At 40.4% G+C, this 14675-nt stretch overlaps 1 protein-coding gene across 10 annotated transcripts in view; it reads left to right on the top strand.

Moving 5' to 3' along the window:
• Positions 1-14675, top strand: part of sox6 (SRY-box transcription factor 6) — a 178339-nt gene that overhangs the window by 34907 nt on the left and 128757 nt on the right. For 8 of the 10 annotated variants that reach the window (XM_053238096.1, XM_034308749.2, XM_034308745.2 and 5 more), the window contains one exon: positions 4040-4090. The exons of the other annotated variants lie outside the window; for them this stretch is intronic. In XM_053238096.1, the coding sequence (XP_053094071.1) occupies positions 4047-4090 (44 nt within the window). In that variant the 5' untranslated portion in view covers positions 4040-4046. The remainder of the gene's footprint in view (positions 1-4039; positions 4091-14675) is intronic. 10 annotated transcript variants of the gene reach the window in all.

Genomic DNA, 14675 nt, shown 5'->3' with positions numbered 1-14675 from the left:
TTGGTTTGCATAAACATTTTACTAAAGAGTTGATACTGTAACTGAGGCCTATTATATATGAGTGTGTGTGTGTGTGTGTGTGTGTGTTTACTAGTACCTGTCTACTGTGGCATTCGAAACATCCAGGCATGAAAGGGCAGTTGTGAAACGTCTCTTTTTTCTCGCTCTAATTATGAACGATGTCGGCGTACGCAGCCGTCGATGGGGCAGAAAGTCAACAAACAGGAACGCTGCGAGGATCAGGGGTTCGGGGAGACAAACCACAGAGGTGTAATTGATTTGCGGTGTGCATATGTTCCCCACCGTGTGTGTGTGTGTGTGTGTGTGTGCGTTTGTGTGTGTGTGTCTTTGTGTAGGAGAACAGCTTTACCATCATGTCGCTGAGAAGAGTAGAGACTCCATATAAAGTGTAGATGGGTGCTCTCACATCTCTCTCTCTCTCTCACATCTGTCTCTCTCCGTCTCTCCCTCTCTCTGAGGGGTGTTGGCTAGCGCTGCATGCTGCATGGATGATCCACCATCTCCTCACCACATCTCCACACCCTTTGGTTTCTCCAGCATCTTGACTTCTTGAAGAAACCCGTCATCATGGTGGTGGAAGATCTGATGCGCCTGATTTGACTCACGGCCATTTTTAAGGCTTTAAAACCTCACTTCCCCTCCTTGTTATATTAAAAGCAGGGGGAGATTCACAGCGCCAAGTGTTTTTTTTTTTATTTTTATTATTTTTTTTAATCTCTGGTGGCCATCAAACATCTACTGAGTGTTGAATGAAGAGCATCTCTCCATGGAAGCTGTAGGCAAAGCTTCATAAAATGACAGAATCACTGGCTTCAGCACTCGAGCCCACACACCCTGCATGAGTTCGTCCCAAAGTTTTAAAATATGAGAGTGTGTGTGTGTGTGTGTGTGTGTTGGGAAGATGGCAGAGCGTCCAGAAGCCGTGTTAATAGTGAGAGCTTGTCGTCCATATGGTATTGCTTTAATGGACCACATTTGCTGCAGATGGCGGGAGCCTCGGCTTTTGGACACGGGCGGCTCTTGGCAGATTCCCGATGAGGAGAAAAAAAAATGTTTAAAAAAAAGAAAGAAAACCAAAAAGAGAGAGGCAATGCGGTGCTCGTCTTTTAACGCTGATGTTGATCCTCCTCTCTTTTCTCATTCAGCGAATCATTGCCCTTGAAAGGAGGTCTGTTCTAAATTTAAGACTTGCTGCTCTACCCACACTCTCTCTCTTTTTTTTTTTCTTTTTTAATTTTTTTTCATACATGTTGGGAGAAGAGCAAATACAATGTGGCTCAGTCACATTTTCCTCAGCTCAGCGTCCAAAACCGCACCTAACTCCCCGTGCACAGCGCTCTTACTCCTCTCCATTACCACAATACGGCTTTCGGCAGAGAAGAAGCTGAAGAAACACAGCAGCCAGAGAAAGAGAGAGCGAGTGATGGAGGGAGAAATAGAAAAGAAAAACGAAAAAGTATTAGGGATTCTGAGAGAAGCGAGCGAATCTTCCGCATTCTCGGATGATAACTGCCTTACAGTGTGGTGGTGATTATTTTCATATAACAGCAAGTGTTTTATTCCTCTTTTACTGCAGCAATCTGCCAATTACAGTTTTTTTAATTATTAAAGAGAGTCTCTTCATACTTTTTGTTCATTTATAGCTACGTACATGTTGTGAAACGTCCACGAAACAAGTTCTGGGGGTTCCCTCACCAGCCTCTTTATGTTTTCTGCCTCTTTAAGTTAATAAGATGCAGCAAAGCGTAAACTCTTCCATCCTGAAGATGTTGGAAAACTTACTGACTGTTACAAAGTGCTGACACTGGAGACTTCTTCCATAAAATCGACGAGTACACACGTCCCCTGTGAATGATAACGTATCAGGACGAGCGCATTAATGCATATAAACCTGTCATTTGCAGATGCACTACTGTCAGAGCTGCTGTTCTAGAAAATGAATCAACACCTTCTGACCAATCAGAATCCAGAATTCAACAGCGCTGTGGTGTAAATTGTAAATTAACCTGGAACAGAACATAAAATAGATGGTGTGTGTGTGTTTTTACTGTCTTCAGACTGCCCTGCTGACAAAAAGGCGAGTATGAGAAAGTGTGAGATGTGTGTTAGATGTGTGTGTGTGTGTGTGTGTGTGTGTGTGCGCGTGTGTATGTGTGCTTTTAACGCTCCCTTCAAGTGATGAGGAGACACGCTTGATTGGCTAGGTTGCGATTTGACTGTTGTTTTCTCGCTGTGTCATTTCTATGGCACCCAGAGAACCTCCTTTTCCTCTTTAGCCTATTCTCTTCTTCTTCTTCCTCTTCTTCTACTTCTTCTTGTTTTTCTTCTTCATCATCATCATCATCATCTTCTTCTTCTTCTGCTCATTTCTCAAACACCTGATTGTGAGAAAAGTCTCTAGCCAGACCTGTGGATTTGTCAGCGGAGCAAAAGACACTGTATCCCTCTCTCAGTCTTTCCATTCTCTCATAAGACTTTGTCTCTCACCACAGAGAGAGAGAGAGAGAGAGAGAGTGAGAGAGGAAAAGGGAGGAGGAGAGACACGGGCTAAATTACACCCATCTCACTGCAGCCTGAAGGATTTAGGAAGAAGTGCAGCGTTTGGGCGTCTTTCTGCTCCGATGTGTCGCATTTATGATGAAGGCGGCGGTGAGAGAGCTCCGTGTAACGACCTGAGACAAATCGCTAATTAGCTTCAGCGCTTGATGAATTCAGTTGCCGCAGTAGTGCGTTTAACGTTAAAAAAATTAAAAAATAAAGTAAAATTGAGAGTGTTGTTGAGGAAATGCATCATCTCCAGCTGTGGATCTGAGCGAGAAATGATTTCACTGTTGGGCTTTTTTTATGACATCATTCACACTAATAGCATTGCCAAGATAAATCAGTAAGCAAGTTAAGCAAAAAAAAGTACATAAAAATGAAGTAAAATAAGTAAAAACATAAATAAATGTATGAATATATAAATAAATAAATAAAAAATAATTTTCATTAACTGATTTATTTTGCTCTAAATAAAAAAAATTATATAAATAAATTAATAAATAAAATGTAGACTGAGCAAAAATTAGACAGCAAAAAATAAAACTCATATTTTTAAAATATAGTACAGACATAAATTTCTAGATTTATGGCACTTCTTAATGTTTTTTTTACTGTTTTGTTTTTAAAACCTGGCCACTTATCAAGAATTACGCCTTTAAACTTTAGTATATTTCTTAAAATCCAATTTTTCAAAAAATTAGTAAAAGAAAAAAAAAGTGAAAGCACAATGATCTTCTGTAATATTTATGCATATTAAATATAATAATAATAACGTAAAGAATTTTGATCTTAAGTTCCGCTTGAAACTCTTTGAGAAGGTGAACACGCTGTTGTTGGGTTCTACACACAACCATTAAGGGTTCTCAGACCTTTTTTTTTTCGCTCCAGTGTTCTGATGTATGTATATATAAAGAGCAATAACAGAAACTAATGGAGAACATCTGGCTTCAATTTCCAAACACGTGCTCTTACATTTGTGGTGCAGGAGGCTGCTGAGCGAGCTCTGTGTGTGTGTGTGTGTGTGTGTGGTGACATCATGACCATATTCCTGCATGCCTGGATGGTGGACACGCTGTTCGGTTGGCACAGCGTTGGCACGGCGATGGCGCGGCGTAGGCCCCTGCGGTCGGGCTCCCAGAAGCCCAGAAGCCGCCGAGGCCCCGTCACACATGGCTGGCATCTGGAGCACCGCTGCTCTGCTCTTTAGCGGGGAACGCAGGGAGGGAACCGGGCGCTATACGATAACATATCATCAGCTTGAGGCTGGAAAACCATACGCGCTAATGACAAATGGCTGCTTTTCAGAATCCAGTTTGTGGAAACGGGCTTTGTTCTTTCCTGGAAGATTAAAAAAAAAAAAAAAAAAAAAAAAAGACGTTCCTTTCTGACGTTCCTCTTTTTTTTGTCTTGTCGTTGTGTGCCAATTTCTTTGTGCTAAAAAGTTACAATGGCTCTCTGTGTATTTCTCCTGCCACAGAACCCAAATGCTGAACATGGAGGGCTTTCTGCGTAGCAGCTTTTTACTGAGGTCAGTCGCTTTAGTTTTTACGTCCGGGGGGGTGGGTTTAAAAAAAAAAAAAAAAAAAAAAAAAAAAAAAAGCTCAACTCATTTGTCTTTTCATCTAGTAGTAACACCTAGCATTTTAGCTGTTGAGCAGGAGTGTGTGCGTGTGTGCGTGCGTGCGTGTCTGTGTGTGTGTGTGTGTGTGTGTGTGTGTGTGTGCATGCTCACGACACTGCCTCAGTAAGTCAGTCCGAGTGAAAGCATGTGTGTGTCCCTCCCCTCCCTTCAGTCTGAGAGTGAAAGACATGTTTCGCTCCCTCTTACTGCATGCACGTGTCTCTGAGATTTTTTTTCTCCTTTATTATTTTTTCACCACTTCCTGTTGTGTGTTTGTGCAACAACCACAAGAGTCAAAACCAGTTACGACTTTTTTTTTTTTACCCTCCTAACCCCCAGCCCACCCCACCCCGCGCCCCACCTCCTCCTCCACCACCACCACCACCACCTTCCTGTGATTCTAATTAAGAATTTGTGCTTGTCATTACACAGAGGAAGTAAATAAGAGAGCGAGTGTGTAGGCCATCGGGCTGTTTGTGCACCGAGCACCTTCCCCCTGTCTTGAATTTGCGAGTAGCAGCCCTAATTAGCGATCTCTCATTAAAAGCAGTGACAGCGTCTGCCTTTCAAAGCTGTTGTCAGCCAAACTTTACTAAAGCTAATGAATCCCCTTTGATTTCTTTTTCAAAAGGTCATTTATTTGATTAAATTAACAGCATATATTTTCTGTTTCTATCTCTCTCTCACTCTCTCTCACTCTCTCTCTCTCTCTCTCTGTGTATGCAATTTGCAGAAATACAGTTAGATGTAGAAAAATATGATGCTATGATGAATGTGACTTGATTTTCGAGGACTTTTTTGTTTTAATAAAAGGCATTCGAGAGCAGGATCTTAAATAACTTGTTCATTTCAGATTTAAGTAATAATTTATTTGTTCCTCTTTATATACATTTCTGGTCAAATTCACTGTTTGCCGCTGAAACTGATATTGTGCTGTGTGATTTCTGAAGTGTTTGTATATAAGAAGCAAAGCACATAGTTTAGTTTTTGGACCGTTATGCGTACCTATGTAAGTGATATCCATCTGTTTGTCTGTCGTTTAAAATCCTTCTGAATGTGACGTTTTAAGCTGTTAGAAATAATCATATAAGAAAGTTAAAAAAAAAAAAAAAAGACCCAGGAACATGTTTACACCTTCACCCTCATTCAAAATGACAGGAGTCATGAATATGCATGAGGATGCAAATTTGGAAACCTCCTGCCTTCCTAAATAGCCTCACACGAGCTAACTCAGCTCGGCGATTAGCTGGGATTTCAGGAGCCTTCAGAGTCTTGTTTTACACTGTCGTTTCTTACTAATTTATTTATAACATAGTGAAACCTTTCAAAATGTAATGTTACCATGGCAACCACAGTCTTTTCCTCCATAACATTAGCTGAGTTTGCAGGTAAGAGAGCTTAGCATCCTGTAAAAGTTGTGGCTGAAACGTTCCACGACGTCATGATCTAATTTCAGACATAATCAGCTTATATACACGGAATTTCATCATGTTTTTAAGCTTTAGGAATAATGTTAAATAGATTTACAGATGCGCTTATACATTTATTATAAGACTTAGAGCAAGTATTGATAGTAAATGTAACGCTTTCATCCTGAAGAAGTGTTTTGAGAGCCACTTGTTGAAAACTAAGGCCCCTGGAAAGACAACGATCCGTCATTATGGTCGTAGAAGATCTCACACCTACTAGATTTATCACTGATCTCTCCAGAGTTTGATCCTGATCTTGAGTTAGTGTTTCTGTGGAGTTTGACATGTTTTTCCTGTATCCGTGTGGGTTTCCTCCGGGTTCTCCTGTTTCCTCCAACGTCCCAAAAACACACCAGTAGGTGGACAAGTGAATCTATGGACTGGCGTCCAATCCAGGGTGTATTCCCGCGTCACTCCCAGTGTTTTCCGGGATTGACTCCAGAATAGGACCAGGATAAATGAATGAAATCATCATCATTTCATCAACACAAGCTGCAGTCCATCTTTCTAAATCCTCTTCCTTGGTTCTTTTCCTCCCTCTGAAGTGTAGTTTCATTTGGAGTAAATGCATCATTAGGGATTTACATTAATTCTTATGCGTTTGTCAGTGTCTTCTTTTTAGTTCTGTGAGAAAATATCACACACAGGATTTACGGAGATCGCATGATATCAGGTCGGAGTAATCGGGCCGAGATTAAGCGTCGAAATCACTTCGGGATTGATCTTCTGCTCATCCGGAGCTTGGTGTCACCGACCTAGTTTTTTTTTTATTGAAAAGTGAACATTTGAAGTTATTGAAAGTTTTGTTGTTTTCTTTTTGTTTGATTTTTCAAATAAATAAATGAAGTCGAAGCCGGAATCCTGCAAATCCTGTGTAAAAATTTCAGGCCCGAGTCTACGCACATTTATTACATAACTCCGTCTTTGTGCTTTCTTTCCAAAGTAAAGTAATATTCTGTTTGTTTTGAACTTCACGCAGTTATGACTAACGGCTATGAAGTGTTCGAAGTACGACATGTTTTTATTCTCCTCCGATGAATTACTCCCTAGCAACTACTCTGGCAAACAAACCTTGTGGCATATCTCATTTATCTGCTGCGATAGGTGTGCTATAAAGGAAATGATCGGCCCTGTGGAGACACACACACACACACACACACACACAGAGAGATGTCTGTAACAGCCGCTGTTCTAATCCCACAGGACAGGATCTCCTCCTCCTCCATCCCTGTCATTATTTGATGTAATGAAAGGAGAAAGTGTGTAACAGTGAGATTGTTAATTAATTTAGTCTAACAAGATGAAGATAAATGAAGCTCCACTGAAGGTGGACGAAGCGAAAGGGGGCCGACTTAACATTCTTTCTCTTTTCTCTCGTTCTCTCGTTCCTCCTGGTCTGGCTAAGCCTCACAAAGACACACACACACACACACACACACACACACACACACACACACACACACACACGCACTCACAAACAGACTAGAAATGAGAAAGAAATCTTAACTCATGTTAACATATCCGCTCTTGTTTTTATTCAGCATTTTTAATGCCTTGATGACTAACCACTGTTCAGACGGGATTAGTTTTCCAGACGTGTGTGTTTCCAGAGGATGTCTGTTGTAATTCTGAAAAAAAAAAAAAAAACGGTAATGTTTCCAGAGGATGTCTGTTGTAATGAGTGAGATGAGCGTGTCTCCTCGACATAGCCTACATATGCTCGTTTTAATACAAACTGATTGTTTTAGGCTTTATTATAAGTGCTTGTGGCAGGGGGCGTGGCCTTGTGAGTTGCACTTGATAATTAGTAGGTCACATGACCATAACATGACCATAAAAAAAAATAAAATAAAAACCCAGAAGCATTTCTTCTCTGAGATGTCCTTTTAAACACCATCTATATTTTATTGTTCTGCATTTGAGCTGCGTTTTATACTTAAATAAAAAACGCAAAACCTCTTTTCACAGCGTGTATGATGCAATTTTTCCAACATGTCAGTTCAGACAGGAAGTACTGTATACATTATATATTACCTGGAGTTATTTCTGCTGCTCCTTTTATAGAAGGTAAAATATGATGTAGTCTTTGCAGACATGTGCACACAAATTCGTAAAAGATTACAGATTCGGAGGTGACTATAATCCCAGAAATCCTGTTAATGTTTACATTATCCACCTCCCTGTGTACAACTAATCCCGTCTGAATAGGGCAAAAGACTCAGTGTGACTTTCATGTTTTTACTTTTGTTTTTTTTTTCCACTGCTTAATTGGATTTTTTTCTTTCTAATTGTTAGACATTAGGAATCAGTTTTCTGTTCTTAACACGATGTGATCGGATCACAGATCGGATCACAGAATCCGATTTTTTAAATGGTTTAGGTTTTATTGCTTTTGAAAAGGCTACAGGCTTCATCCAGTTCAGTGATTATTTACAAGGCAAAAAAAAAGAAAAAGAAACGGTGGAAAACAAAAACTTTTTTCTTTTTTTTTTCTCCTTCAAAAACTAGACAGTTTCGAAAAAAAAAAAAGCAGGAGTCCATTAAGGATCTTCTCTTGGAGAACAATTGAGAAACGAGGAGCGGACCAATCATGATGGCAGCCATTCTCTGCCCCTTTTATTTTTCAAGTCTCCAACAATGGCTTGTTGATTGTGTGGACAACGCTGGGACAATTACGCTCTCTGTTGTGGTGGACGGAGCGGTATTGGAAATGTCCGCTGCTCCATAATGGCCTCATTCTTGTTATTCTTCGAGGAATTGCTCGCTCCCGGTATGTCATTATTTTGCAAATTTTCGATTATCTCATCATGTTGTCCATGCAACCACGAATCGTAGCTAATTAGAGGGAGGAGAGCGTCAGCGTTCGCCCCCATCCTGCTTACAAGTTAAAAGGTAGGCACTTGATGAGCCAATAATATGAAGAAAGGTGGTAAAAAGCGGGGATTAGCCGTGTTGCCCTAGTAACTCCAGCGTCCATCTGTGAGGAGAACAATGAACTTGTGTTTCTCCACCACCTTGCCTTGAAAAAATAAAGAGAGAGAGAAAGAGCTGAAAGGGACAAGACCCTTTTTAACACCAAAGTGGAATCCTGGCCTAACAGGCTCTTAGCTGGGAGTAAGATCGCCGAGGGACAGAAGGAGACGACGAGGTCACGGTGTAATCCAAGGACAGCACAAGTCCACGTCTGCTTTTACAATAGCGGTTTGTTTTGGGCTTTCAATTAAACCAGTGCCATTACACCGACGCAAAAATCTTCCTCTCACTCACTATAGGGAAAGAGAACGAAGGGAAGGGGAAAGAGGGGAGTGTCACACTTCAGCAGGCAGGATGAAAAAAAAAGTATCGCATGGCCAAAATCTACTTGTTCCTAACTGACTCTAAATAAACACAAACGAGATTTATGCCAGAGATTTGAAAGAAAAATAAATGCGAAAATTAGACGGAGGCTTTCGTGCTGTTTGGACAGGATCCAATCCTCTGAGAAAAGAAAGATGAAGAAGAAAAATTGAGGGATAAGACACCTCTTCTTTCATTTCTGGCACCTGATCTGGCACTGATAACCAGATTCGCTCGCCTGCACGTACACTCACTCGCTCTCTCTGTCAGCCACGTCCAACACAAACAGCTAACGCTTCCATGACCAATATTATTCCAGAGTCTGGCAATTGTGTTGTTTTAGCATTTTATCTGGCAAATGTAGAAACATAATCGTATCATGTTGGATAAAATAACACACTGAGGGTTGTGTATAACGAGGTGGATAACTCGTATTCAACAAAGTCAAGAGCCGTAGGATGACTTTCTGAGCGTCGAGGTAATCCTTCGAAACGTCTTTCAGAAAACACTGCTCACGTCCAAATTGCCCGAGAGCCATTATCGTTGTGTGTGTCACAGACAGTATGTTCATGATGTACAGTCTCGGTTCCTCTGGTGGTTCTCCTCACCTTTTATATCCCCTATTACAACTGGAATATGTCCGCTCACATTAAGCTAATTTATGGCAGGGGCCGCTATAACGGCAGCTCGGGTTAATGAATTTGGCATCACTAATTATCGCTAAGTATGAGATTCAGCAGATGGGAGAGACTGTAAAGTAGAGCGCTCGACGTGGAGACATTCATCTTCATCGTCAGCTTTATCTCCGAGTTAATCTTCTGCCCATCGGAGAAACGGACACACCGGGGCGTGGAGTGTTGAAGATCAGGGACGGACTTTTTTTTCTTTTTTTCTGTTTTTACCTCCAGAACATTATGCTGATGTCTGTCCTTACAAATTGGGAACATTTCTTCAGGATTTGAGTGGAAAAGATTACCTATAATTTGATAACGTGCAATTGGCAGAGAGCAGAAGATGGAACAATAACGTAGGTATTCGTGATTAACACAGATACAGCTGTTAGGAAACTCTTTCTGTTTTAGAAATGGTGTTTACCGACTCTAGAGAACGATACGAATTACTGAAATAGCATAAAGTTCAGACACGTCGAGCTTGACTTATGGGCTATTACACAAGTCTACTAATGTATTATTGTGGAATTAAATATTAAAATAACACTCGTTATCATTTCCGCTTTTTAATTTCTTTAAAGACAGTACACCGATCTTGTTGTCATGTTGATTGATGTTTCTGTAATTATTTCTGTTAAAAGTATGCATTTCTACCAGGTTGGGAAATCCTGTTCTGATCATTTACCTTAGATGCACTCTAAGAACCTGTAATGATCCAGTGAACCCTTAGAGAACCCTTGAAGAACCATAATTCCTACAGGAGTATATAATAACTGGGTAAGTGTTCGGTACAAACAAAATTATTCCTCATTATTTTCTTCTTAATATCTGGAACCTGTCAGGAGTTTGACATTTAGCTCTTTGTACTCGGTACTCTCTTAGAAAGGGTTCTTGTAGGGTTCTTTAAGAGTTAGTTAAATATTTTTGTCAGAATGGGTTTAGGAGGCCTGTGAGGCCCTATGAGAACCCTAATAAGGCTGAACCAAGAGTTCTTTAAGGGTTTGTTAAATAATAAAGCGTTTTTAGGATCCTAAAACTCTTTCTAATAGGGTTGTAGGATCTTCAAGGGTTCACCAGAGGAGCAACCATAGAACCGTTAAGAGTATAATGTGGTGTGATGAAGTGGAGTTACTGTTGATTATTTTCCTACAACAGAATGTCCCAAAGTGTTTTATCGCTCGTATTCTACAGCAATTTGTCCACGAACTGTTAGAACTGTTTACTGATTAATGAATCATACTCTTTTTTATCCATTTATGGTTACATTGAAAGTTAGTTCATGTTGGTTCCGGTTCTCACTTACGTTATAGCAGCTATAAACAGTCTTTCCTTCACCAGCCTCTCTCTTTTTTCTCTCTTTTGAAGTTAATAACACAAAAAAGACAGAGAAACGTAAAAGTGTAAACTGCAGAGAATTCAACACTTGTTTGTGAATGAATTTTTTGTGTCCATCTCGTTTCGCATTGCTTTGAGGGCATCAAGCGGTGACTCGCAGGTCCTTGAACTTGTCCTGCATCCATTTTTCTCTCTCCTTCCATCTGTCAGCATCCTTTATCAGCTTCTCGCTCGCTCTCGAGCCACAAGTGCTTCCGCTCTCTCCGAGTCTCACCGCAGCCTCGTGCCGGCGTCGCTCCAAGCCTTTCCATTCTGATTTCAATTATCATGTTAGTTTTTGTGATTAGACTTGTGTCCTCGAGGAATCAGACCTCTCTCTCTCTCTCTCTCTCTCTCTCTCTCTCTCTCTCTCTCTCTCGTGCCTTGTCTCTCTTCCCCTCTGCAATCAGATGGGATCTGATGAATTGCGCACGTAATTACGGAAGTTATTGAATATGCAGATCGCTGATGACTGTGGGTGTAGTCGTTAGCGTCGCGTTATCTCCGTCTGTAGGAAACAAGAGGCTCGCTCAAGACCCACTCAAGTAACGAGAGAGAGGACCAGTGGACGCCATTAGCTCGGGATAATGGCACGCTCGAAAAACGGCGAAACTCAATTAAGACTCCCATTATGATTGGTCTTGTTTGTGTGCATGTGTGTGTGTGTGTGTGTGTGTGTGTGAGTGTGGAAGGACATGCTGCTGCAGCTGCCACTCTCAGTCTTTGGCGTGGGCACTGACTAGCGCAATCTGAGTGGCTAGCGATGCCATACGTGTATACACACAGGCACAAGCGCCGGGTGTTTGAGTATTACTCACCGTGAGGTATTTTCCCCTGATGCTCGTGGCCGTCGGCGTCGCGGGGCCGCCGCGTCATGACGTAATCCTCTTAGAGAATGGGAAATAATATTAAGAATAGGAAATTCTGAGATGCAACTGGAAAGATAATGCTAATGCCATAATGCTAATGGTGAATAGGTTTAAGAGACCAGGATGTTTAAATAGCTCATGCACATAGACACTCAGATTTATACTGTGACACGTCAGATTATAATGACTCGAGGAACAACGTCCGTCATCTGCCTCTCAGCGTGAACGCAATTTACAGTCGTGTATGCACCTGAGCCATTTTTTTTTCTCAAGTGAATCGACTTTTTTTTTTTTTTTGACTGAACGTAAGAGCCAAAACAGGGATTTGAATCCATGTTAAAGCTCATGTTGTGTGTAATTCAGGCTTCCTCGCTCGCCTGAGAGAAGCCCGGTGTATTTTTAGCACAGAGCACCGAGCTGCTGTTTTTAGCACCGCAGCCTTGTTGCTGAACTGCACGGCTGCTGACGAGTTTAAAGATTTCAGGATTTTTGGAAACACCTAAACACCTCTGAGAGTTCCCTTCCTTTTTCCTCACACATACAATACACACACACACACACACACACATTTTCTTTCTAGAACAGTGCACTGGAGTATCTAGACCATGGTTGAGTTTTTGTGTCCGTTTCCTATCATATAAAGTGAAAGTGGGCGGAGTCTCTCTAGAGGGTGTGGCTTGGTGACAGTACTTACAAAAACAGCAGCAAAAGTGGTGAAGCTTCAAGGTCCGGTTTAATATTTACTTTACATGACTCCGGATTTTTCTGGATTTTTAATTTAATGGGAACGTTATCACACACATTAAAAGTTCCATCTAGCACCAAAAACCTGCGTCCAGGTTCCAGTTAGACGCTTTTCATAAAGCTAGAACTGAGAACCATCTAAAGAACCCTTAAGGAACCTTTGTCTTCTATGAGTGTACAAACAATTGTGTTGCCATTATAGTCCTGTAGAAAAGTTGTTCTTGCCATTGTCTCACACTGTGATGATGTATGATGTCATTTGACCAATCAATAGTCTGCATTATTTCTAGCTCCGCCCACATTCCCTTGTTTGGTTCTCTTGGTACCGCGTTTCTCAGTCAGTTATGAAAATAATTAAATTTTTTGTGTATTTCTTTTTCCAAATAAAAAGGTGCTATATAAATGAAATACAAATAGTAAAATAAGATTATTATTATTATTATTATTCAATCGTGGGATCCCAGATTAGTACTGTACTGTGATAAATAAATAAAACAAACAAACAAATAAATAAATCTAGGCCCCTATAGGATACTTTAGATTTACTGTACCTCTTCGAGGTTCTGCGGAGAACCATTTATTTTCGCAAAAAAGTTTCAAGTAGGACCCGTTAAAAAGCCAGAACCATCTAACCAGAACCCTTAAGGAACCTTTTTTAAGAGCGTACACTGGCACACAGGCGCAAAAGAGCGTTAACGTTCTTTATATGCATGATTCGCATAAGCAGAAGCAAATTAGCTAACGGAACAAATATCGACATATGTATGCATGCGCGCACACACACACACACACACACACACACACACACATACACACACAGAGAAAGTACAGTTTCCTGTCTCATTTATGCATTACATCTTTAGAAATGACTCAACAAGAGAATGCTTTCTGACACACACACACACACACACACACACACACACACACACACACGCTTTGTTTCTGCCTAAATGGCTTGCTGTTAAATATTTACCCTAAAACCGTTTGCATTTGCTGGTGCCATGTCGGCAGAATGAAACACACCAAGCATCTGTCGTCTGAACAAAACGTCGTTTGTTTGTTTGTCACCTTTAAAAAAATCGCAGCATGTTTATGAATAATACAGTGAAACAGCGAAGGCCGTTTAGAAGTTCGCTGCATAAAAGACACACTGATGAGTTTGTTTGCACTTCACGGTGACAAGGAGAAGAGTTAGAAAGCACGAGGAGACCGAGGGACTGTGATGAGCTCATCAAGCACGACGATTACATTTTTACTGAGCACTTCGCTTTCTGACTTTCTGAGCGGCTCTAAGTGTTATTACGCTTCTGGACCGCTTCTGTGAATTTACAGCATTGAGCCTTTAATTAGCTAATGACATCTTTAATGAATTTAAAATTTGTGCAATATAAAGCAAGCGTGGATAATTGTGGCCAGACACATGCTTCTGAAATCGAACTACATTTGGGGGAATGTAGTGTGTGTGTGTGTGTGTGTGTGTGTGTGTGTGTGTGTGTGCGTGCATGTGTGTGTGTACGTGTTTCTTTTTGTTGTGATTAGCACCCGTTTTCTAAAAATAATAATAATAATAATAATAATAAATTTCGAACCCTACATTTCTTCAGTTTTGTAACTCTTCGAGGTTCTTGGTAGAACATGTACGTTTTAAATCTCGCTACATTTTTTTCTCAGTGTTGAAACTGATATTTTTTTTGTGTGTTTCTTTTTCTAAAGGCATTAATATTTAAAATATTTATATGTAAAATGATCATTTTAATTTGAATTTTTTATTGACTTTTTATTGTTTATTTACTTCATTAATTTCATTGTGATTAGTACCTGTACTGAACAGAACATTCACTATTAAAATATTAAAACGATCAAAATTATTAAAATATTAAAATTGTATGTATAAAATGAAATCTAGGACCCTGTCGTGTTCTTCAGTTTTGGACCTTTTCGAGCTTCTCGTGGAATCTGGCAACATTTGGTTTCCTTTTCATCCAATACTTCAAGTCAGATGTCTCAGGAAAGATAATTAAGCACCCAA

Source organism: Pangasianodon hypophthalmus, chromosome 11 (genome assembly GCF_027358585.1).
Source record: "Pangasianodon hypophthalmus isolate fPanHyp1 chromosome 11, fPanHyp1.pri, whole genome shotgun sequence".
In the NCBI taxonomy this organism is placed as follows: Eukaryota; Metazoa; Chordata; class Actinopteri; order Siluriformes; family Pangasiidae; genus Pangasianodon; species Pangasianodon hypophthalmus.
Note: the sequence above shows the minus strand (reverse complement) of the source record. Positions and strands in the feature narration are given on the sequence as shown.